The sequence below is a fragment of the Empidonax traillii genome, unplaced genomic scaffold (genome assembly GCF_003031625.1).
Source record: "Empidonax traillii isolate 1590-97213 ecotype Southwest subspecies unplaced genomic scaffold, ASM303162v1 scaffold554:size495636, whole genome shotgun sequence".
NCBI classification, from domain to species: Eukaryota; Metazoa; Chordata; class Aves; order Passeriformes; family Tyrannidae; genus Empidonax; species Empidonax traillii.
Genome location: NW_020955747.1, coordinates 464022 through 485964, shown reverse-complemented (window position 1 = coordinate 485964; position 21943 = coordinate 464022). Strand labels below are relative to the sequence as shown.

The window sequence follows — 21943 nt, the reverse complement described above, 5'->3', positions numbered from 1 at the left end:
GGCGGGGTGGGCACCTCCCACTTCAGGAGCCCCGCGCTGCTCCCCACGGCCATACGGGGTTTTAAATGCGAGGAGGTCCCGGCGCCCGGAGGGCAAAGCCTGGCAGTGGGGCGGGACCGCCGGGACCGCCCTCCTGGTGGCGGCGGCGGCGGGATGCGGCTGTCAGGGCTGTGCCTGGCGCTCCTCTGTGTCGCCGGCACCGGCGCCGAACCCCCGCGGGCAGCTCGGGAGCGGCCGCCGGGCCCGGGAGCAGCTGCGGGACGGGCGGCGGCGGCGGGACGCGGAGGGCCGGGGGCAGCCGGCGTAGACTCCCGGCAGGCGTGGATGCTGCTGGCCGGGAGCCCCGGGCGGGGGAACGGCGGTCGGGCCCGCGGCGGGGCGGGGGCGGACACGACTCCGGTGGGCGGCCGCTCTCCGGGAAAAACGCCCCCGGCTGTGGCGCAGGGCAGTGTGCCAGGGGCTGCCCCGGACCCCCCTGCCGCCTCCCCCGCCGTGCCCGTGGAGCTGCTGAGGGAGCTGCAGCTCCTGCTCAGAGGTACCGGGGTGGGGGGTCGGAGGCCAGGGCGGGAGCCGGGGGGGCCAGCAGGCCGAGACACAGTAGAGTGGGCGGCAGAACCAGGAAAAGTGAAGGTACTTTCCTAACGCTGTGGGGTTGGGGTCAGGAATGGCAAAGGAGCAGGCAAAGGAGCAGAGGACAGCCTGGGAAGGGCGTAAGGAAAAGGAAGAACGCAGCCCCCAGGCCGGGGCCCATCATCGCGTGGAAGCAGCCTTCCACTGCCGGACGCGCGAAGACATCTCCGTGGAGCAGAGAACACGACAGGAGCTGCGGCTGTTCTACATCGTTAGTGCCCAGGCTGCCCCTCTCCCCTGTCTGCGGGGACACCCGCCCAGGCACAGGGGCTTCTTCTCTAACTACAGCCATTCCTTGTCACAGCCTGAGAGGGAGGAGACGTTTCACCGCGGCCCAGGGCTAAACCTGACCAGTGGGCAGTACACAGCCCCCACCGCAGGGTACTACACCTTCAGCACCACGCTGCACATTGGTGAGCCCTTGGGCAGCCCCCCGGCCCTGGCGGGGTGGTCTGGGATGGCTCTCACCCCCAGCTCTGTCCCAGTGCACAGGGAGCCACAGAGGAAGAGGCAGGTGTGCCGGGGGACACGCCTGCGCGTGCTCATCTGTGTGCAGTCCCACTGCCAGCACAACAGGTACGGCAGGGCAAAGCCAGGGACCCTGGGCCAGGGAGAGGGGAAGGAGTCCAGCAGCCCTGGGAAAGGAGGGGTGTGTTCCCCCCGGCACCACCCTCCCTCTTCTGCAGAAATTTGGAGACTTCGTCCCAGCTGGAGAGCAGGGGTCACCTTTTTACCATCTCTGTCACCGGAGTCCTTTACCTGCAGGTTAGTAGTACCAGCACCACTGGGGACAGTACTGTGCAGGAAGGTGCCTTCCGTAGCCCCAGCTCAGGGCTGGGCATCAGGTCTGCTTCTCCAAGGATACTCGGGTGAGGTCTGCTGGTGCACTGTAGCACAGACTGTGGCTGGGCTGCCCTGAAGCTTGTGCTGTTCTTTTCCCAGAAGGGTGGGGGCAGCTCCTCCACCTCTCAGATGCTGCACACAGGGGAGAGCTCTCTCCCTGGCTCTGCCAGGCTGTGCCTGGTACCCAAGGAAGGTGTCCCAGCCCTGCTAAACCCTCTCTCCCCCCAGGCCGGGCAGTATGCCTCTGTTTTTGTGGAGAACACTGCAGGCTCTCCCCTCACTGTTCGAAGCGGCTCCGATTTCAGCGCCGTTCTGCTGGGGGTGTGAAGAGGCACCAGGCAGGGCACTGAACCTGTGCCAGGAGCAGCCAGACCCTTCCCTCTGCCAGCCACCATCGCATCTCCCCTGCTCAGCAAAAAGCCCAGGGAAGATTATTTGCCCTTGCAGGAACTGTGGTCTGGTCTGATACTGCTCATGCTACAGAACCAGCTGAAGATGAACAAAAGATCATGGACAAGATGATGATGATAATAAAACAGCCTGACAAGGACCTAAAGGCATTCACTTTTAACTAAAGGCTAGGCCTGGAAATTGATCTTGGGAAATGCTACTGACAGCAGCAGCGGATGGTTGCCTTCTCCTCAGGGCTCAGCTCCCATGCCTGGGACAAAGCCCTCCACCTCCATTTTTGCCCTCAGTGGACTTCCCTCCCCTGGCCAGTGTCTTAGCAGCCCAAACCAGATTATGGATCACTTTAGCTGCCCTGCAGTGTATGAGCAGTGAATGCTTGCTGGCAGAAGCAAACATCCTTTGCACTAATCGTTAAAGCAATGTCCCAGTAATGCGGCACATCCGATTAAAGCAAATTCTTGGGCCCTGGCTTTCCACGCCAGGCGTTCCCTGCCCGTGGCACGGGGCCCAGGCTGTGGGCAGCACAGATACGCTCTTTGCTCCGGCCCCGATAGCTGCCTGAGCTGAAGATGGGCACAGGGATACGTGACTGAGCAAGGGCTGCACGGGAAGGACCCGGGTGTTTGATTTCTTAGTAGCACTTAGTACTGGGCAAGTTGTGCCAGCAACACCTCAAGATAGCCTGAGCTGCACCCAGCCCCACCTTCCCCCAGGGATCCATGTACACAGGCAGGAGAAGGCATCTTCTCAGTGCTGAATTGTGCTCAGCAGGGCTTTCCTGGCCCTGCCTGCCCTTCTCCACAGGCTGCATCTCCTTGAGGAGCCTCGTGAAGCGGCTGTTGCAGCAATTTGTGGATAAGGGTGTTTGGATCCGGGGAGGAGGGGGGCAAAGCTCTGGTTGTACAGTCTGAATGCTGACTTCTCCCTCAGGACAAAGACAGCTTCTATCTGAAAGCAAAGCTGTGCTTCTCCCTCAGCTGATCCGGTGGGCAGCAGCCTCCTGCCAGGGATGAGGTCCCTGCAGCTCCTGCCCAGAGAGGAGGTTGGCACTGGCAGCACCTCCTAGTCCCCACGCATGATAAGCCAAGGCAGCCTCACTCTGATCAGCTGCCTCTCTTTCTACTACACACACCTGAGGAGGTACAAAAGGACTTGCTGTCTGAGAGCGGGGCTTGCCCGGCTGTAAGCTGTCCTGTGCCCATGAGGTATCAAGAGTCCAATGCACTCAAACAAAACTGAAAGAGCTGATTAAGCTGGAGGTAAATAGAGGGCTAATTTAAGTCTTGGGAGGGGACAGAAGCTCAGTCAGCTCCAAGGGAGAAGAACTGTATGCAGACCACTTGTGCATGGGCCACCCTGAGGGGTGACCTTGGGAGCTCTTCTCAGTAGCAGGATGCTGCTTGAGCACTTGAGGCAAGGAGAGTGCATTTTCAGGAAACCTCCTGCAGACCCCACCCTACCAGGAAATTCAAGCCAGTAATTTTTTTACTTCCACTAAAGCTGGGGCTGAACTTGCCTTTCTAACTGTCTGGCTATTCCCAACCATGATGAGACCTGGTCCACAGCACTTTCTTTTCTCATTTGCCCTGAAAAATTGACATTTTACAGAAATTATTATTAACCATAACAACCATTGTTGTGCCATAATGCTGCATGTTCTGATCCTAACTGGAGATGTGCTTTCCAAATTCTTCTTAAAGGGAGGGAAAGAAGTGTTGTAGGAGGAGGGAGGGGAAGGGAAGACAGTCAGAGAAGGACAAGCTGACATTGCTCTCACCAGCTTGCGCTGGAATGCAGAGGGGCCTCCTGGAGGGAGCCACAGAGCTGGGAGCATGGCTCAGCTCTCACAGCATGGCCAGAGCCCTCCCCAGTGCGAAAGGTGGAAAAAGGGAGAGGTAAGAAAGGAAGGCAAGTTGCTCTTCTGAGATGTGCCATAAGGGTTTCTTTTGCTACACAGTCTGAAGCAATTCTGTGCTACTCTGTCTGGGCTCTCCAAATTTGGCTTTCATGAGGAGAAGTAGCAGAGTGTGTTGCTAACAAAGGGATTCCCTCTCAGCTCATCCTGCAGTGCAACCATATATCAAAGTACACAGGAATGGCTGGGAGCAGAACAAGCTGGCAGAGGGCAAGCACTACCCAAAATCTGTACCGGATGCCCAGTTCCTTCCTCAGTCCTCTTCAGGAGATGTGGAGAGTTGGTGTGAGCCAGGCTGTGTCAGCCTAACCCTCAGCCTAAGCCCAGGAAGTATAACTGACTAGTGCTGGAGCAGAAATCCATGAAGGATGGTCAACCACCTGTCCAAACAAGAGGACGGATGTTGTGTGCTCCACTAAACAGATAGCCCAGGATCTGGGACCATCTCCCAAAGTTCTGGGAATACAGATAACGGAAATGAGCCTTGGAAGCCTCACAGCCCTGTCCAGGCTATGCAAAAAATGGCAGATACCACTGCACCAACCTGCCCACCTCCCTGGGACTGCAACTGCCTCATCAGAGCAAGGAAGCTGTGCAAGCAACCCCCACGCTGACCCCTTGGCTCACCTCCCTCACTGCCCCAGTTCACCCACAGCATGGGAAAGCTACATAATCAGAAATTTAAGTGCTCTGGTCCAATCCACTTAGCTTTCATTCTGTCGTTTGCTCTTAAGCCAAATTGTCTCTGGAAAACAGCACACTGACTGTCTGCAGCAACAGCTGGCAGAGGCACTGGGACAGGATGAGATACCGGACACTTATTAGCAACAAGTACCTAAAACCTGAGATGCAGGCTCTGTGCTTGTCTGTGCTATCTGAGGAGCAGGCCTGTAGCTCAGCTGCCTGGCAGGTCTATTTGCTGAAAACACTTTCCCCAAAAAATATCAGGAGCAAACTCCAGACACTTTTTCCGTACCAGCACTGGGGTAAAACTCCAGCCCATTCTGCAAGCAGAGGGCAGGTACACTGTTGCTCTGCAAGCAGTGTTTGTGTCCCTCAGCTGCAGGCAACCTCACAGCCCAACTTCAGAGTCAAAAGATTTCCTTCCCAGCACGAAGAGGACAGCCCACACCACACCCCAAGCCTATGGTTACAGTACCACACAGTCTGTATGGTACAGCCTGTCCAGGAGCTCCCACGGAGCCCTACGAATTCAGGACTGTCCCAGAGCCTTGCACAAAGCTCAAAGAAATGGACAGCAGAACTGTCCTGTTTCAAACAGCTGACAGAGCTCATGCCCCCAGATGCCTCTTGCTAGCACCCCTGCCAAATGGGTTTACTGAGGGCTGACAGGAGATGTCTGCTCAGGCTGATCCACACTGGCAGCCACTTGGCAAACATTGCTAGCTAAATGAGCTAAGACTATTAGAAAAAAAAAAAAAACAACTTTATTTACACTGAAGCGCAGGACCCTCCCTCCCTCGGCCACATATGCACACAGACAGACCTCTCCCTTTCCTTACATGCGCCGCACCTCATCCCTCAGTGCTCTATCCGGACCACCATGACCGTGACGTTGTCAGCCGAGCCTCGCTGCACTGCCTTGTTGGCCAGTCTGTTACACGCAGCTTCATATCGAGCGTCTGCTTCCAGCTTCCCTTCTCTCATCTGGATGTTCTTATCCTGTTGGGGCAAGGAAACACGACACTGATTGCCCCCAGCAAAGGTATGTACAAGCAAATTGTATTTTCCAAGCGTGGCAAAGCGAAACAAACACAGACAACGTGGGGAAGTCTATTTGATGCCCCCTGCACTGACAAACCCAGCCCCCACACTGCGTTCTTCTCACCTCCAGGCAGGACACAATGAAGTTCACAGCTTCTTCTGGTGTAAAGACTTTAAAGAGGCCATCACACGCTATCAGAATGAACCTGGAAATCAAGTGGAGACAGGGTCCAAGGCTGAATCTTTGGCTCCCCAGTTACAGCAAAATCCCTCCAATTTATTTTATGAACATCCACTCTCCAGTGCAAAGAAAAGATGCCATAAAACTTATCTGAAAATCCTTCAGAACCTACTATTCATGGAGCTGAGGCAATTCAAAATACAGGGCAAAGAGCCAGGCAACTAATGCATGACCTAGATCAGGACACCCTGGCAGTCCTACCAACACCAGCAGGATCACATACAACACCCTGCTGGAAAGCTCCATTGTTTCTCTAAGAACTGCTTCTTTCCTTTGTGTCCTTTTCATTCACATATTTTCCCTGTGAAGCAGCTAATGCAAGGAAATAGAGAAACACAGCTTAATCCTTCATGTGCATTGCTTTAAAGCCTTTACATTTCTACACTTCTGAGGTATGTGCTAATTTAAATACATGAATTCAAAAGAAAAGCAAGCAGCAGAACTGTGATGGGAAAACTGACACAAAGTATTGCCACAGGCTGCAAAAGGTTGAAGGGATACAAAGCCCAAGGCAAGGACAGCAATCCTAGGAAGGATCCTAGGATGGGGGAGACAGCTCACTGTGCACTACTACCTGCCTGCACATGGAATGGTATTAACCAGGAGCCCTAACCAGAATCACCACACAAGGAAAACTACAACCAACCCGCAGAGGTGGTCAGCCTGCACACAGCTCTGAAGACATCATTTCAGAGCCTGATACTCAGAGTGTCTTTAGAAATATTTTAGTGGATCCCTTGATATGGAACTCCAGTCCCAGAAAAAGCAGCAGTACTGGGTTACATTCTCACCTCTGAGAGCCTGCAGGGCCATAGTGATACGAAAGCTCATTGCAATTTGTCACTGCCAATCATAGTATGGAAAAGTATCTCAAATCTTCAGGTATCAGAGCTGAATGGGATGGTATTTATGGGCACTACAGCTACTAGAAACAACTCTTGAACAGGATGGACTTCTGAGAACTCAAGCCTTAACCAACTGCTTGAACACTGGTGTGTGAACTTAGAGCACAAATAACATCTAAGGCTCATGTATGCCAGTGACTGCTATGAGGCTGATTCCTCCAACAGGAGCCTTCATAGTATCTTGGCAGAGCAGCACCATTATCCCGCTGTACTGATAAGGAACAGGAGCAGAGAGACATCAGCAGTAAGAGCATCCTCTAATTCTGGGGATCAGTCTGGCCCTAACAGCAGAGCAAACAGGGTTGTGCAGCTTGTGCTACTTGTGCTGAGCAGAGCTGGGACTCAGCCAACCCCCGGTGCATGGGCACGGTTTACCTGTCGTTGTGTGTGAGTTGGCAGCGTTTGATATCTGGCACAGAGATAACACCGCAGCGTTTGTACTGGCCGTCCCCAATGGAGCGGGAAACCTCCAGCACTCCTAGTACTCTTCCGTCCCTGCACAGGGAAAGAAAACACTGAAAGCCCTCCCCGTACATGTGTATCTTGCTGCACTGCCTGATGGGGACACCTCATGGTGCGTTCAGCTGCCTCATACAAATAGTGACCCACTTCCCCAGCAAGTTCAAATCTTCCCTTCAAAGTCTCCTTCCCTTTCTGCATGTGTGTGTGAAGCTCTGGGAAACAAGTGCTGAGGTGGAAATGAAGTCAGGAGACTTCAAGGCTGTTTTCTGACTCCCTGTTTTAACTCAAGTCCTGCTTAGCTTAGAAAGCAGAGTTATATGTGAGCTGAACTCCCAGAGGCATAGGTTTGAATACAGAGATTATTTTTTGGCAAGATACCTAGCAAACTGCACTTCAGTAGAAACAGAGTGGCAGAGGCAAGAGCAGATTTGAGACAGCAGCCCACCCTGTGCCCTGCCTATCAGGACACCAAACCCTACAGACTGGCTCAGCTGTGGGCAGTTCCCAGGAGTGAAAACTATGGCACATTCACCTGACCACTTGGCCTTTAACACCAACCACTTCTGTGAAACCCAAGTTACAATCCTCCTTAGGAATCAGGCCTGGTCTGCTAAACTTTTTTAATTAACCAAGTTCACAATAGAAACAGCTTCCCTCACTCCACCTTTCCAAAAATCTAGCATCTTCTCCCCAAAAAGGCTCTTCTGTGCCCTCTGGGAATACACAAGCTCATTCATCTCACAGTCCAAGCAGCCCCGCCTGAGATAAAGACAAGAAGCAAGGCACGTCACAGAGAAGAGATCTGATGCTCACACACTTTGTGACTTATCTCTTGGGTCCAAAGTATTGAACTACAAGCAGTGGGAGAGGTTCCCAGGCAGTCAGGGACCAGTTCTGAAAAGAGTTAACAGCCACTAGGCCATCTCTTGGCTGTGTGCAAAGATAGATCAGTGCTAAGCACAAGCAGCAGCATGTGCTCTCCAGTGATAAGGGGAATAAAGTGCTCCAGACACAGCAGCATGACAGAACTGAGCCCACCCCTCACCACCCCATCCCACCCCAGGGGGCATTCTGCCTCCACAGGCAGGACGATACTTCACCTGCACTGAATCCTCTCTTTGTAAGGATGTCATTAAATTAAGAAACAGCCTTCAAAGAAGGGAGAGAACCTAGCCAGGGAAATCAGACAGCTGCTGTGTTTGGCAACAGCTCCCCAAAGAGCATAAACTCCTACTTGCACATGAACATTAGGGTTCTCACTCCAGAAACTTCCCTCCTACTGCAGACAGCCTCATGCATCAGCTAACCTCAGCTCAGGGGAGCAGCACCAATTGACATCGAGGGCTTCTCGTGCCCTCCATCCCCTCTCACAGGACAAGCCGAGAGAAGTCATGCTTCAGGCAAGACAATGACTTCTGTTCAGCATCACAGTGTGCAGAAAGCAGTAACTTCTTCAGCAATCCAGTCCAGGTCTGTAGGTCCAAGTCTGTAGGTGAAGCTTAAGCATGTCCATGCTGGTATCTCACTGCCAGGCTTTCACATGGGTCTAGCCTTGGCCATTGTAAGCCTCTGGGAAACCAGCCCTCATCAACCAACTCCAGCCACCAAATCCTTACACACCTCAGGCACCACTGTGCCTCCCACAGGCAACAACAAATTCTCTCCAGGCTCTCAGTAGCATGCATACTGGGCTCAGGAAACTGCAACAACCCAGTGCTCAGGCCCAATATTAGGCCAGGGTTTAGATTTGCTCACTCACACCCTTCAGGCACTTACCTGACATTGCCCCCAGCTTTCTGTATCCGCATACGCTCCTCATATTGGGTGGGGTTGTGCTCTTTACTGAGGCTTAAGGCTGTGTGTTTCTGACTCTCTTCATTGTAACGACACAGAATCGCCTGTGCTGACAGAAAACCATCATAAGTAAACAACAATACAACAAGAGCAACAAGAACTGGAGAGAAAGCCCCAAGTTGTAGTGAATGGGGCTACACTGGGCTAGTGGTGTTCCTCAGGGTTCAGTCCTACTGAATGGGAGGTGCTGTTCAGTACTTCTATCAGTGATCTGGATGCAAGACTTGAATGTACCATTACTAAAGTTTGCTGATGACAAACTGGGAGTGCTGTTGACTCTGGAGAGACAACAGGCCTTGCAGAGGGATCTGGATAGATGGACTAGTGACACGAAATTTAACAAGTCCAAGTGCCAGATGTTGTGCCCAAGACCAAGTGACACTGAGCACAAGTGTAAATTGGAACGGCTGGGAAGCAGCCCTGCAGAAAGGATCTGGGAATGCTGGTTGGCAGCAGCTCAGTAGGAACCAGTGGTAACCAGGAGGGCAAACGGCATCCTGGGGCATCTCACACAGCACGGCCAGCAGGGCAGGAGAGGGGATGTCCCACTGTGCTCAGCACTAGTGTGGCCTCACCTGGAGCCCTGTGTGCCAGGGTGGGCCCCATCATCAAAGATGATGTGATAGTACTTGAATGTGTCCAGATAAGGACAACCATGCTGGTGCCAGGGCTGGAAGACATGTCCTGGGAGGAAGCTGAGGGCTCTGGGTTTGTCTGGTTTGGAGAGGAGGCTGAGGGTGAGGAGGAGAGAGTGACCTCATCACTCTCTGCAGCCTCCTGAGGAGGGGATGTGGAGAGGGAGGTGCTGATCTCACGGGAACAGCTCAAAGCTGTGCAAGGGGAGGTTCAGACTGGACATTACAGAATGAATAACCAAACACTGCAACAGGCTTCCCGGAGAGGTGGTTGATGCCCCCAGACTGTCAGTGTTCCAGAGGCATCTGGACAGCCCTGAACTGGTCAGGCAGTTGGACCAGATGATTGTCATAGGTCCCTTCCAGCTGGACTGTTCTATTCTAGATACTGTGAGATATTTAGCACCACCAAGAGAGAGCTTCCACACACAGTCGTTTTATGCTATGGGAGACAACACAGAAGTGCCCTGCACCCACCCAAAACAAGATGCTTTGTAGGAACAGTTGGGGAGCTCACAGCAACTGGGACATCCCACACAAATACCTCATTTTAAAGGGCAAATAAAGCTCTGGGCAGAACAAAGATGGCTTCTCCATTCTGCTTACCCGGCTGTCCCCGAGGTTGGCTATGTAGAGAACATTGTCAACAGCTAAGACACAAGTAGCTGTGGAGCCATCCTTCCAAGCTGGCTTCCTGAAAGGAACAAAAATAAGATAATTAAGGGGGAATAAAGCTTCTTGAAGAAGTTAGTCACAGAGTGCTCCGGGGGACTCAAGAAGAGTGCCAACACAAAGCAGTCAGGCAGCACAAGCCCCCAGCAGCTGCCTGCAAGCAGCTTGGGAAACTACTGGTGGTGAACAGCAAACTGGACAAGGACAGAGGAACTGCACAGAGCACTGACTTCTGAGCGCACAGCCAATGCCCAGCTGGCATAAATACTGCCAGACACGGCACCCACACCAACCCTTCCTCACACTCAGCTCCCAGGAAACCTCACCTGTGGGCAGAACAGGCTCAGCTCTGATGACTGCCCAGGACCTATAGCATCACAAGCAAACAAGCACCCCATGCTCCTCCCTGGGAGGCTCCTTCTTTGCAGCAAAAGGAAGGCACAGCCAGCCCTGCAGCAGAGCTGCCTTCTTTTTTGCTTACATTTGCCTTCCTTTGTACTGCTGCCCCCCCACCTCAGCCCTCACCACCCCACCTCAACAGCAACACCACTCACTCAGTTGCTCTCCTGGTATTTCACTTGCTGTAGTTAAGCTTTTATCTCTAGAGCTCTAGGTAAAATGAGAAGCATTTCTTAGATTACAGCTGCCAGACTAGTCTTCCCCACAAAGAAGTCCAGCCATGATGCCATTCTTCACTGAAACCAGCTTTTAGAGACTAATTTCCAGATATATTTTATCCAGTTTCTCCTAATTTGAAGGTGTGACTGAATGAAAATGATTCCTTTCATCATCAACACAGCTATCACTAGTAACCCTTTGTAGTGCCTTTGCCATAAGCCACGTTTCTAATCAGAGACTTGTTTGGGAATGACATTATTGTGACAGACTCAAGGAAGCTTCTTCCTTTTGCCTGGTCAAACCTGCTGTTCTGATCAGGCTTAAGAGACTGAGCCAGTCTGCAATTTACTTAAAATTGAAAGTTTTCAGGGAATCTCAGAATCAAATGCATCAACAGTCTCTCCATCAGTGACAGAGGTGTCACTACGAAATAACAATAGTAAAAACAAACAAACAAAAACCCCAAATGTAGATAGGATCGGTAACAAAGTGACTGTATTTTAAATGCAATCTACATCTTCCCTAGTCCACACAGCTGGTGTGTCAGTTCAGGGTAGACTGAGAGGTCAGGGTGCTTGGCACTGTACACCCAGCAGTGAGGCAGGCTGGCATTTACCTCACAGAGGGACATTCTTCATCAACATCCCTGTTTTCAAAAGAGCTGAAGAAAGCAAGACAAACTTACATTTGGGGGAGCTAGGTTTTCAATACAGTGCATTAAAAGCACTTCAGGGATGTGCTCCAGCCTGGCAAACACAGCTCTAAAGAAAGCTGCGCTCAGTGGCCTCTAAGATCCTATCTTAGGCAAGTCAATTGGGACAACTCAGTTCAGCAACATGGCAAGTCTTTAAAAAGAAGGCAAACAAGATGCCCTGGTAAGAACAGAGGTGGACATGTTTTGCTTCCTTCCTTCGCCACACGTATTTTAGTCTAAGGGGTCCTATAGACCACTTACCACAGAGCAAGACCAGAACATGCCATGATTTAATTCTAGCAAGCACTCAGCTGGCAGAGTCACAGCCTGACACAATGGAGCTGTGTGGAGTTTTGCCAAAGCACAGACACGACTCAAGGTTTCCTCTGCCCTGCTCAGAACTCAGACCTTGGAGATGCACACTAAGAAACACAAACGCACAGAAAGCATCTGCACTTACTGGCTGGATGCCTGTTTTAGAAACTCTTCATCTGTGTGTTTGAAGGTGTCCAAAAGGCATCTCTTCACAGTTTTCTCCACGCTGACCACCTCACCTGCCAGACAGAGAAAATGGCAACTAAGCTCCAACCAAAACATATCTACCTGTCCCAGTCCATCCCTTTGCTCATCCAACACTCAGTGGATCTCAGAGCACCTCTCAGACCCTGTGCAGAGCAGCTGGGGCACATCCTGGGCTCACCCTACCAGAGATCTGTGCAGTAGCATGTATGGAGAGTTTATGACATGAACCTCTCCACCACAGGAGATTTTCACACATGAAGTGGCACTGCTAAAACTGGCAACAGCACACCTCACACTTGCTTGGCAGCTCACAATTGGCTACTTGCACCCTTGTGCTAGAAAGGCTTCCAGCCCTCTTCCCTGGGAGACAGTACATTGTTGCAAGCCCTCTGGGAATAAGGGATGGGAAATGCAGAACTACACCCAAACAGATCAGTTTCCCTACCCCCTGCCACAATGTAAAGCCAGAAAAAGGGACAGTTGTCCTACAGCCCTCATTCCATTCCTCTCACCTTTAGGAAATTTCTTAATCAGGTTTTGGTGCAGATTCTGTGCGGCGAATTTCGAGGCTCGGACTCCCCCATGGCCATCAAAAACAGCAAAATACGAGACACGTGTGCTGTGAGGAAACAAAAAGTAGCAGAAAGAGGCTAAGAAAGGCCATTAGCCAGAGGGTGGGATTGAGTACATTCCTCTCCATAACAACTGTGTCAGCCAGATCAAATAAATCCTGCTCTTCAATGTACAAAGGTGGCAGGTCTGAGTTCACATTTACACAGTTTACGTGTTCTAGCACTGAGCTGAGAACTTCCTTGTAATTTTCCACTCCACACAAAAAATGAAGGGCAGAAGAGCATATAGACCACAACTCGGCATAAAAGCAGCTAAACATTTCACCTCAAGGACACTGCAACTCCCCAGCACTACAGACATCTACAGTCTAACCAATCCTATGGTACCTTCCAAGCCTAAGCTTGTCTCAGCTACGTTACAGACAAGAAACTCAGAACCCTCAGCACAGAGAGCTTTGGGACAGTATTTGTTCAGAAGCGAAGTCCAGAATCAGAGTGATGCCTGAGAACATTCCTTTAAATACACACACTCCCCTTTACACACACTTAGATGTGTTACTTTGCTAAGAGATTTAAACTTTTCAAATGAAAGAGTTCTGCCATCCACCTTCTCCCAGCATTCTCCAGTGCCAGTTTGGGCTTTACACATTCACAAGCCCCAAGGCAAGGTCTGATTACTTATAATTAAACTGAGAGTCTCTAAGCATCCCCACTTACGTTTGGGTAAGAGGCTGAGCATCTGGGCCCTCATGATCCTTGTGCAGTCAGTGACTGAATCCACTGAGCACCCCTCAAAGAGAGGTATTTGTTTACACCAGCCCTGTGGATTGCCTGGGAACACAGCTAGCAGTGATTCATCCCAGGTCTCCCAGTAACAAGTCCAAACCATGCACAACAACACAGGTAGGGCAAGTGGCTGCCCAAAGCAAAAAGGATCATCTCATGGGCTTAGCTGAAGCTACTTGGAACTCCCTCATTCCCATGATGGCTGTTCTGGCAGTTGGGGCCCACTTACATTTGGGAGGGTAGAGGCCGGCATTCCTCGGTGATATCATTTAAGATGACATGTGCATCCTGCATGTCTTCTCTCTCACCTTTTCTCTCTGCCACGTAACCCTTCAGTCCCAGAATATCCACTGATCCTAAGGGGGAACAAAGCAGACACGTGCACACAAATCAAACTCCTCCGTCTCTTCAGCTCAGGCTAAAAAATCATGGCATTCTCAGCTTTCAGAACCCTGTCCTGGCACTGCAGTCCTCATACTTCAACAACAAATCTGGCATCTTATTTTGTAACACAGGTTTTTACATGCCCCCAAATGTCAGCAGCTCTAAAAGCAGGTAATTTTGGCAGGCAGCTGCAGCCAAACAGGACTGCTGGGCATCGGACAGAGCTCTTACCAAAAACGGGTGGTGGACAGGGTGGGCAGGATAAGTATGTGGCACTGAACTTGCAAATTAAGTAGAACACAGCTTTAAAGAGGGTGCTAAGGGCAGGAAATCCAGGTCTGCTGTTCTTAGAACATGTCCCTTCCTTCGTACACTGGAACACATCTTAGTCCCAAAGCACCAACATAGCACAAAGGCACTTAAATCAAAGGCCCTGTATGTATCAAGCCTCTCTCTTTTCCTCTCTGGCTTCCTTAGCAGCCAGTAGGGAGATCTGTGAATGTGGCAAAAGAAACTGGTGTGGCTCTAGCCTTCCAGAGGTTCCACACCCAATCCTGCTCTTGGCCGCACAGGCACTTATCCCGCCAGTGCTGAGGTGCCTGCTGCTCAGCTTCTCCTCCTTTAGCAGGGATGGTTGGGAGGCCCAGGTCAAAAAGGCAGAGAGTGCCAGGAAGCTTAAGCAGCTTCCACAGAGCCCTGCAACAGTTTGTTCCCTACGAGAGGCTGAAAAGGCAAGCGGACTGAAGAACCAAAGCTTAGCTTTGTTCTAGACTTACTCAGCCCAACGCTAAAAGTACAAATTGAGTACATTTGTTTTCAAACTGCCTGAAAACCTTTACAAACTTTCTTTTCCACAAGTTCTTCCCTGCCATTCTTCTCTTCCTCCTCCTCCAAGGACTTCCTCTTCTGCCCTTTCTCTTGGCTCCCTGCTGATGAGACTTGCTCGGTAGCACTGGAGGCTGAAAGAAGGCAAAAATGCAGGTGGCTGAAGCATTCCAGCTCTGTTTTACTTGAATAAATTCAGCAGCAAGTCCTTTTATACCAAAGCACACTCAGGAGTGCAGGCTCACACACTTACACAGCATTAAGTGCCCAGAACAAGAACCCTAACCAACCACAAATGCACACACAGAGCTTCCCTCAGTGCGAACAACCCATGGCACACATCAGTGCCCAACCCAGGGAGCGCTGATTTTAACACTTCACGCTTTGTGACTCCACCTCAGACACAGGACAGATGTGTTTGTCTGGCAGGCTGTTTGATTCTCCCCAACAACTCACAGGTTGTTTTTTTTCTTAACAATTAACTTTTGCAGTTAATTGCTCAGGAAGTTAACGTTACAGGATGGAAGACTTCTAGTTTATTTATTATTGTGTCAGAACCCTGGCCTTTTCCTTCTGGAGATTTAGTCTCATATGGTATAGCGAATTATCTCACCTCCTCCCAGGTGACAGCAAACACTTGGCTGCATGCAGAAAGCCTTAACAGAGCAGCAGTCTGGGTTTGAGGCCATTTTCAGCAAGGAACAAGGAGGCAGCCTGTGCCCGCAGCAGAAACGCAGCCAGGGCAATGGCAGAACCAGGCACACATCTGCTTTTCCTCCCCAAACAGGGAGCTTTCAGACAGACAAGGGGGGATGGTCCCCAAAGGACAGGGATGTACTTCTGGCAACAGGCCTAACTTTACTTTTTAAGATTCAGAATCCTGATTTAAACAACTAGGGTACAAACAGATTGCCATGATCACTGTCAGCCGACCTGGACGCCAGGTTAACTTGCCGTGTGTCCTACACAGCAGGCTGAATTTGTGAGCTTTACTGAGGAGGGTGGCTCAGCAGAGGCTGGTGAGTGACACAGCTCCTTACCTGGGTCACCACTGCTGGCTGGTGGGAGATCATCGAAGAGCAAAGAGCCCCCTTTTCCTGGAGCACAAGAGAAAGGCAAAAAGAACTAAACACCTTCGAGGGAACAATGCTCTGTGTATGTTCCTCCTGAGGGACACAAACTGTCAGTTTAACAAAGCGAGCCAAACTTCTACTTGCCTTACTGGATGGTCAGGCCAACCCAGGCCTAATATTTAACAAAAGTGATAATTAACAAATGTAAGCATTTGTTTCAGGGAACATTTATATAGAATGTTTTACAGAACATATGCGGAACATCTATAACACCCAGGTTTTAAAAAAAACAAATAGGATGCAGCTGGTCTGCACATCAGTACTGAAAACCCCACTGCCTTAAGCCTATCTGACAAAAAATAGCGTTCACACAGGTTTCATTCAAAAAGATGCTGGTGCAGAAAACACGGAAAGCCAAAGCAATGGCAGAAACAGAGCACCCATACCTGAGCCAGCACTGCTGGATGATGGGAGATCCTCAAAGAGCAGAGACTCTTTCTGGGCATCTTTCCCTGCAAGGCACCAGGGCAGAGTCAGGACCCATTGCAGGCGCTCTGGGGGTGGTTTCTGGAAGGACTGCCCCCGCCTCCATGGACCACAGGTGGAGTAAACCAGGAGAGCCTGGGCCACCTTTCTCCCATCTCTAACTTTGACAACTGCTACACAAGCAAAACAGCCCCCTGCCTGGGGCTGAGACGAACTTTTGCTTAGAAAATGGCTTTTTTTCTTTTTTTTTTTTTTTTTTTTTCGTGGCAATCCACTGAGCTCATCTTAAGCCCTGTCAACAGCACAGAGAGGGAAAACGCTCCCACACGGTCTAAACCGCAGGGGACCGAGTGCCAAGCGAAAAGAAAACCACCAATAAACCTCAAACTCTGCAATTTCTCCGGTGGTATTTAACCCGCCCCCTCACCCTCCCCTTCGCGCTCCAGGCTCCCCGCAGGAGCCCCGTTACCCGGGGCCGAGCCGCAGCAGGCCCTGCGGGGCCCGCGGCCTGTCAGGCCGTGCCCAGGAGCGGCCGCAGGCCGGGCTCCGGCAGGGCTGGAGGGCGGCGCGGCCCCGCGCGGGTCGCGGCCTCACCTGCCGCGCCGCCGGGCTCGGGCAGGTCCCCGAAGAGATCCATCGCCGCCGCTGCCGCCGCTGCCCCCGCCGAGCCCCCGACCGGCGCCTGCCCCGCCGCCGGAAGTAGGCGCGCACGCGGCGGGGCGGGAGCGGAAAGGACGCCACGGGCCCCGCCCACGGGGCGCGCGCGCCGGAGGCATCGGCGGGGTCGCCGCGCGGGGGCCGCTTCGGACGGTCGCGAACGCGGCCGGGGCGCCAGTGGGTGTGCCCGGTCGGTGCCGCCGGTCGATGTCGCCGGTCGGTGTCCCCGGTCGGTGCCACTGCCCCGCCCCTGCCCCGCCGCCCAGTCCCCGCGGGGGGGGGCGGGCGCCCCCTAGCGGCGGCACGTGGGGCCTAGTGCGGCCCGGCCCCGCCCCGTCCCGCCCCGCCCCCAGTCCCCGGTGAGGAGCTTCAGCCACACGGGATTTGCGTTAAATGCCACATTTATTTCAGAACCGAACAAGCCTCACGTGCGCACGGACGGCCGGGACCTGCGGTACCGCCACACCGCCCCCCCACACCCTGGCGGGAATCGAAGGGCAGGCAGTGCGGCCTCCCTCCCTCCTCGTCAGGCCTGGCCTGCCCGCTGGTGCCCGCCTTCCGTGCCACCGCTGCCCTGTGGAGTTTCCTTTCCGGTGGGGCTCCCAGTCGTGCCTAAACCTCCGTTTTGTGTTCCTTGTCCTGGGGGGGTGGTGGTGGAGGGGATGGGTGCCAGGGTCCTGACCAGGTGCTGGCCAGAGTGCGGCTGGTAGGACGGCAGGGGTGGCCCGTGCGTCGGGGACAGGCACGGCAGCATCTGGCGGGCAGCCCTGTCTCCTTTAGCCCTGACCCCCAGCCGAGCCGTCTGCTCTGCAGGTTTGCTGGCCTCAGGCACGGTTCGGCTCTGGCTAGAGGAAGCCCTTCCCCTGGCTGCGTCTCACCTGTGGCACAGGCAGCACGGCCTGGCCCTGGCCAGTGAGCCTGTGTCTGGTCCCTGACAGACACGGGTCCCATCTCTGCCAGAAGCTGCCTCCATGATGGAAGAGCCTCCCCTCGCCCCTCAGGCACCCACTGTTGCCATCCTTAGCCCCTTACATTGAAATTTGTGATGGTACCAACTAGTCCTTGTCCAGGGCGTGCGAGCCAGGATGCCACAGCCTGGGCCCCTGCATTACCCCAGCCCAGCCTCTCTGTGCCTCTGGGCTGGCACCTCTTCCTTCATAAAGGACATGAGTTGGCCTCCAGGTCTCTCAAATGGATCACAGGGAGGAAAATAGCCCAGTTTGATGGGGAGTGTGTCCCAGGCAGGGGAGCAGGACTGGAACGAGCAGCCCCACTGCAGCTTTGGGCTGTAGCAATGGGGTGAGATGCCCAAGGAGCTGTGGTGAGACCAGGCAGAACTAGCATGTGCTCAAGAAGAATCCCCAGGCCCTTTCTGTGACGTGAAACCCAGGCTGAAGAGCACCTGACATGCAGTGAGGGGGCCCGTGCGAGCCTCTGCCCGCCTGCCACGTCCCTACCTGTCCGTGCCCCCCCACAACACAAGTGTAACGAGAAGACAGCACCACGTCCAACACACACACACACACACACACGCACACACACCCCACAGACAGTGCAGGGAGGTGCGGCAGAGCCAAGGCGCAGCCGTGCTGGACGAGGGACAGCAAAGCCGGAGGGGTGCCTGGGAGATGCTCGCCTTCCCGCCTGGAGCTGTGCTGGACCACTGGCCGCTTGGGAAGCCCTGAATGAAAACATCTACCCATGGGTGAGAGACAGGAGGAGGAAGAGAGGGAGAGCTGCTGCTGGAGGAGGTGGGAAGCAGTGATGGCTGGAGAAGGTCTTTTCAGCAAAGACACCTCTGACATGGGAAGCCCCCAGATTAACGTGCTGATGGAGGCAGGGTGGGGAGAGGTGGGTGTTCGCTTCTGCAGCAGAGGAAGAGGAGTGAGAAAACACCAGTTACAACAGAAAAAAGAATCCCCACTCCGACACACACGGGCCAGCCTCTCCCCTGCCCCTTTGGCCTGCTTTGAGCCTGTCGTCCTGTGGGGAGGAGAAGGGATGTGCAAGACCTTCTGGGGAAGGGCAACGAGGATCCTGTCAGTTGGGATGGTCGTTCCGAGCCCCAGATCCTAGAGAATTTTCCCATTCCACCTGAACCTCCACACTCCCTGTGGGGATGGGACCCTTGGCATCCTGCCCTAAGAGTGGGAAATCCCTTTGGACAAGACACCTGGGCTGGGATAGTGGAGGTGGCCCATGTTCTTTTGGTTGGAAAGAGTAGCCCAGCATGGGGTGGCAGGCAGAGCCATTCCCAGAGCTCTCCTTTTCCCTCCAGTAGGACCAAGCTTGAAAGTGCAGTGACCCATCTGCATGGATGTGGGTGCCTTGCCCAGCTAAGACAGCAGGCTCCTCCCTTCCAGAGGTAGATGGGCAGGTAGGAATTGCCTTCTTTGAGTGGGCTGTCCAGCCACCACTTGGGGGAGAAGTTGTTTAAGCTGCAAGGGAGGGCAAAGCAGATGGTTGGCGAAAGGCAGGGAGCACGGGCAAGAGCTCTGCTGCCACCGGGCACAAGCCAGGGATGTCCTGGGGAAGGCATCTCCCAAGCCCACCACCAAGGCTCTCCCCTGTCTGGGGGAGGCATTGGCCAGGGGCCAGGACTCAATTTATGGGATTTTTGTGATGTAAATAGAAATAAATACTTTATAAATATAATCTTAGAGTACTGACACCTGATCTTAGTCTGCTGTCTCTTGCAGAAATATCAGTAAATTAGGAAATCCTAAACTACCACTTTCCCTTCGCCTGGGGGCAATTCCTCCTGCTCTCCCACCTCTGAGCTTTACTGAATTCCCACCTCTGTAGATCAAAGACCAGCTTTTAGCCAAAACTACCCTCCTCACTCCCTCCCCTCTGATAGGGACCTTTTTGGAGCATTAGATGGTGTGATATGAAGGTCACCCATGGGAGGACAGGCAGAAGATGGCACGCGCACAAGGAATCCTGCCCAGGCAGGTCCAGGCTTTTGCAGCTACAAACGGAAGTGAGTTTCCCCTGTGAAGGTGTGAATCGAGACAGATCCTTCCATGGAGCAGAGAGCTGGGGCAGCAGATGGTGTGAGAGATCAGACATTAACATGGGGAGTCTTCAGACAGAATCAGCTATCTTGATCCTGTTGGCAGACGGATGAGGTGGAAGGTGTTTTTCAGGTTAGATTCTCATCTGGGCTGTTCTCCTTCTGGACAGCTTGGATCTGATTTGGAAAACAAGGGGCAAAAGGTGTTAAGAGTTGTCGACAAGGAGAGGTGTGGACTCCAAGGTTTAGTGTCCTGCCTCAAGGCTGATGCTTGAATCCAGACAGAACTAGAGGGACACAGAATTAATGTCTCTTTAGCCAGAGCATGCACATTTCTATGCATTTACTCCTATTTCCCTAGACCTGCCACTTAAGATGCTCTCAAGAACTCCCTGAGATGGTCTTGTTGAGGAATGAACACATTTAGTGCAGCTAGCTGGGTGTGCAGCTGCAGTTCGAGGTGCATGTTGAGCTCTTGGGTGAGAGGCTGTGAACTGCTGACCCTTTGCATAACAAAGGACATAGGGACCTGTGGCCAGGTGGGTGAGGGACACTGACACACAGAGGAGGAGCCGAGGAAACCAGACTTTCATGCCCTTAGACTCAAAGGGTATAAAAGGGTTTCCTTTGTTCGGGGTCCCTCCTTGGAAGCACCCAGTTCCAGCTGCTATTTTGTTATTGCATCCTGATTAAATTATTTTAAGGATTGAGATGTCTGAGATTCTGCTATGGGAAACCGGTGACTGAGCCGGTGGGGAAAGCCTGTCTGACTATGTGTGGTGAGTGTAGGGAGTGAAGCAAGGCCCCTTTCAGCTCACTGGAACCTCCCACTGTGAAGGGTTCTCAGTCCCAGGTCAGGTGGTGCAGGTGTGACTTCCAGAGTGGCTCCTGCATAGTCAGACAGGAAGGTTTCTTTGACAGTCTCAAAAACTCCGTGAGACGGTCTCAATAACAGTGACAGGCCAGTATCCCTACCACCAGTCATGGATGTTGCTTTGAGCTCAGCATAACAGTGCCACTGTACCAGCTGCGATTTGGCCCTAGACTGAAGCATTTAAACGTGGAGGAGCTGAAAACAAAATGAATATGTTCCACATTTTGCCAGCTGACAGCCCGTCCAGGCACAGCTCTGCAAAGGAGATGCTCCTGTCTGGAGGCTCCATCAGGGAGAGCACTGGGAGCAGGGTAGGGAGCATGCTTGGACACTCTCAGACCCCCACCAATGGCTTCTCTGCACCCTCCTTCCCTCCCTGCGCCCGGTACCTTATGGATCCAGCCAGGAGAGGGTTGAAGGCGTAGAGCCAGTCGTGCATGTCTTTGTCACTGCTTGCCTGCAGCAGGATGCCCCGGTGCTCCGTGCACACCGCAAATGTGTTCGGGGTCTGCCGTGAGAGAGCCGGGGCTGAGTGCCTTGCTCAAGGGGGTGCATGGAGCGGGGCTGGTTCGTGGTGCCCTACCTTAAGCATGGCCTGCTGGTCCTCACTGTACTCCACCTGGGCCTTGGAGAGGTTGAGTATGGCCCTCTCAACTGCATCCTTGTCCGAGTTGTAGATGTAGACGTATGGGCGCCGAACCACCACGAAGCGCTTCACCCACCCGTTGGTGTGGGGCTCCAGGAAGTGCAGGTAGCCCTTTTTGGAGACGATGGGGCTGCAGAAGGGACCAAGGTCAGGGTGGGATACAGACAATGAGGAGGTGGCAATGGTAGGGCACTCTCCTCGCTGTCTGCCCCAGTCACTCCTACCTGACTCGGATCTCCTGGATGTCAGGCACCAGCAAACGCTGGGGCTCCTTCTCCTCCTCAGGTCGGCGGGCTGGGGACTTCTGCTCTCCTTCTAGCACAGGCTCCAGGTCGGGGCTGTCTGCCCTGGAGGAAACCTGCTGGGGTCTGAGGAAGGAGGAGAGGCTGGAATGTAGGAAGAGTATGGCTGGGAAACATCCATAGGCCAGGACTCTGTCCCAGTGATACAGCTGCCCTACTTGGGAAATGCCACCAGAACCTCCCCACCAGCTTCTT

At 53.1% G+C, this 21943-nt stretch overlaps 3 protein-coding genes across 20 annotated transcripts in view; 1 reads left to right on the top strand and 2 right to left on the bottom strand.

Moving 5' to 3' along the window:
• Positions 1 to 594: 594 nt before the first annotated feature.
• Positions 595 to 2090, top strand: ERFE (erythroferrone). Its single transcript, XM_027897702.1, has 5 exons — positions 595 to 841; positions 935 to 1043; positions 1116 to 1206; positions 1317 to 1395; positions 1702 to 2090. Exons 1-5 carry the CDS (start codon positions 665 to 667, stop codon positions 1798 to 1800), a joined length of 555 nt encoding a protein of 184 aa, XP_027753503.1. The 5' UTR covers positions 595 to 664; the 3' UTR covers positions 1801 to 2090.
• Positions 2091 to 5211: 3121 nt separating this feature from the next.
• Positions 5212 to 16930, bottom strand: ILKAP (ILK associated serine/threonine phosphatase). Of its 2 annotated transcripts, XM_027897682.1 has the most exons (12): positions 16848 to 16930; positions 16214 to 16279; positions 15735 to 15791; positions 14703 to 14828; positions 13715 to 13841; positions 12640 to 12746; positions 12066 to 12159; positions 10228 to 10315; positions 8909 to 9030; positions 7046 to 7165; positions 5649 to 5730; positions 5212 to 5482 (listed from the first exon to the last, which is right to left on the bottom strand). In XM_027897682.1, the coding sequence occupies exons 1-12, from the start codon at positions 16888 to 16890 to the stop codon at positions 5342 to 5344; spliced, it is 1173 nt and encodes a 390-aa protein (XP_027753483.1). In that variant the 5' UTR covers positions 16891 to 16930; the 3' UTR covers positions 5212 to 5341. The 2 variants fall into 2 exon arrangements, with proteins under 2 accessions (XP_027753483.1, XP_027753484.1); XM_027897683.1 differs by lacking the exon at positions 16848 to 16930 and having other exon boundaries at positions 14735 to 14828; positions 16214 to 16341.
• A 752-nt stretch (positions 16931 to 17682) lies between these two features.
• KIF1A (kinesin family member 1A) overlaps positions 17683 to 21943 on the bottom strand; it is a 40509-nt gene continuing 36248 nt past the window's right edge. For all 17 annotated transcript variants that reach the window (XM_027897633.1, XM_027897634.1, XM_027897637.1 and 14 more), the window contains 4 exons: positions 21671 to 21814; positions 21384 to 21576; positions 21190 to 21308; positions 17683 to 20103 (listed from right to left, as the gene is read on the bottom strand). In XM_027897633.1, the coding sequence (XP_027753434.1) occupies positions 20061 to 20103; positions 21190 to 21308; positions 21384 to 21576; positions 21671 to 21814 (499 nt within the window). In that variant the 3' untranslated portion in view covers positions 17683 to 20060. The remainder of the gene's footprint in view (positions 20104 to 21189; positions 21309 to 21383; positions 21577 to 21670; positions 21815 to 21943) is intronic.

What these genes read in the sequence shown, in the direction of transcription:
- ERFE (XM_027897702.1), top strand. Translation starts at nt 665, where the DNA reads ATGGCAAAGGAGCAGGCAAAGGAGCAGAGGACAGCCTGGGAAGGGCGT. An exon ending in AGCTGCGGCTGTTCTACATC is followed by an intron (nt 842 to 934) that starts GTTAGTGCCCAG and finishes TCCTTGTCACAG; the next exon opens with CCTGAGAGGGAGGAGACGTT. An exon ending in CCGGAGTCCTTTACCTGCAG is followed by an intron (nt 1,396 to 1,701) that starts GTTAGTAGTACC and finishes CTCTCCCCCCAG; the next exon opens with GCCGGGCAGTATGCCTCTGT.
- ILKAP (XM_027897682.1), bottom strand. Translation starts at nt 16,890, where the DNA reads ATGGATCTCTTCGGGGACCTGCCCGAGCCCGGCGGCGCGGCAG. An exon ending in GGAAAAGAAAGTTTGTAAAG is followed by an intron (nt 13,842 to 14,702) that starts GTTTTCAGGCAG and finishes GTTCCCCCTTAG; the next exon opens with GATCAGTGGATATTCTGGGA. An exon ending in TCATTGTGTCCTGCCTGGAG is followed by an intron (nt 5,483 to 5,648) that starts GTGAGAAGAACG and finishes TTGCCCCAACAG; the next exon opens with GATAAGAACATCCAGATGAG.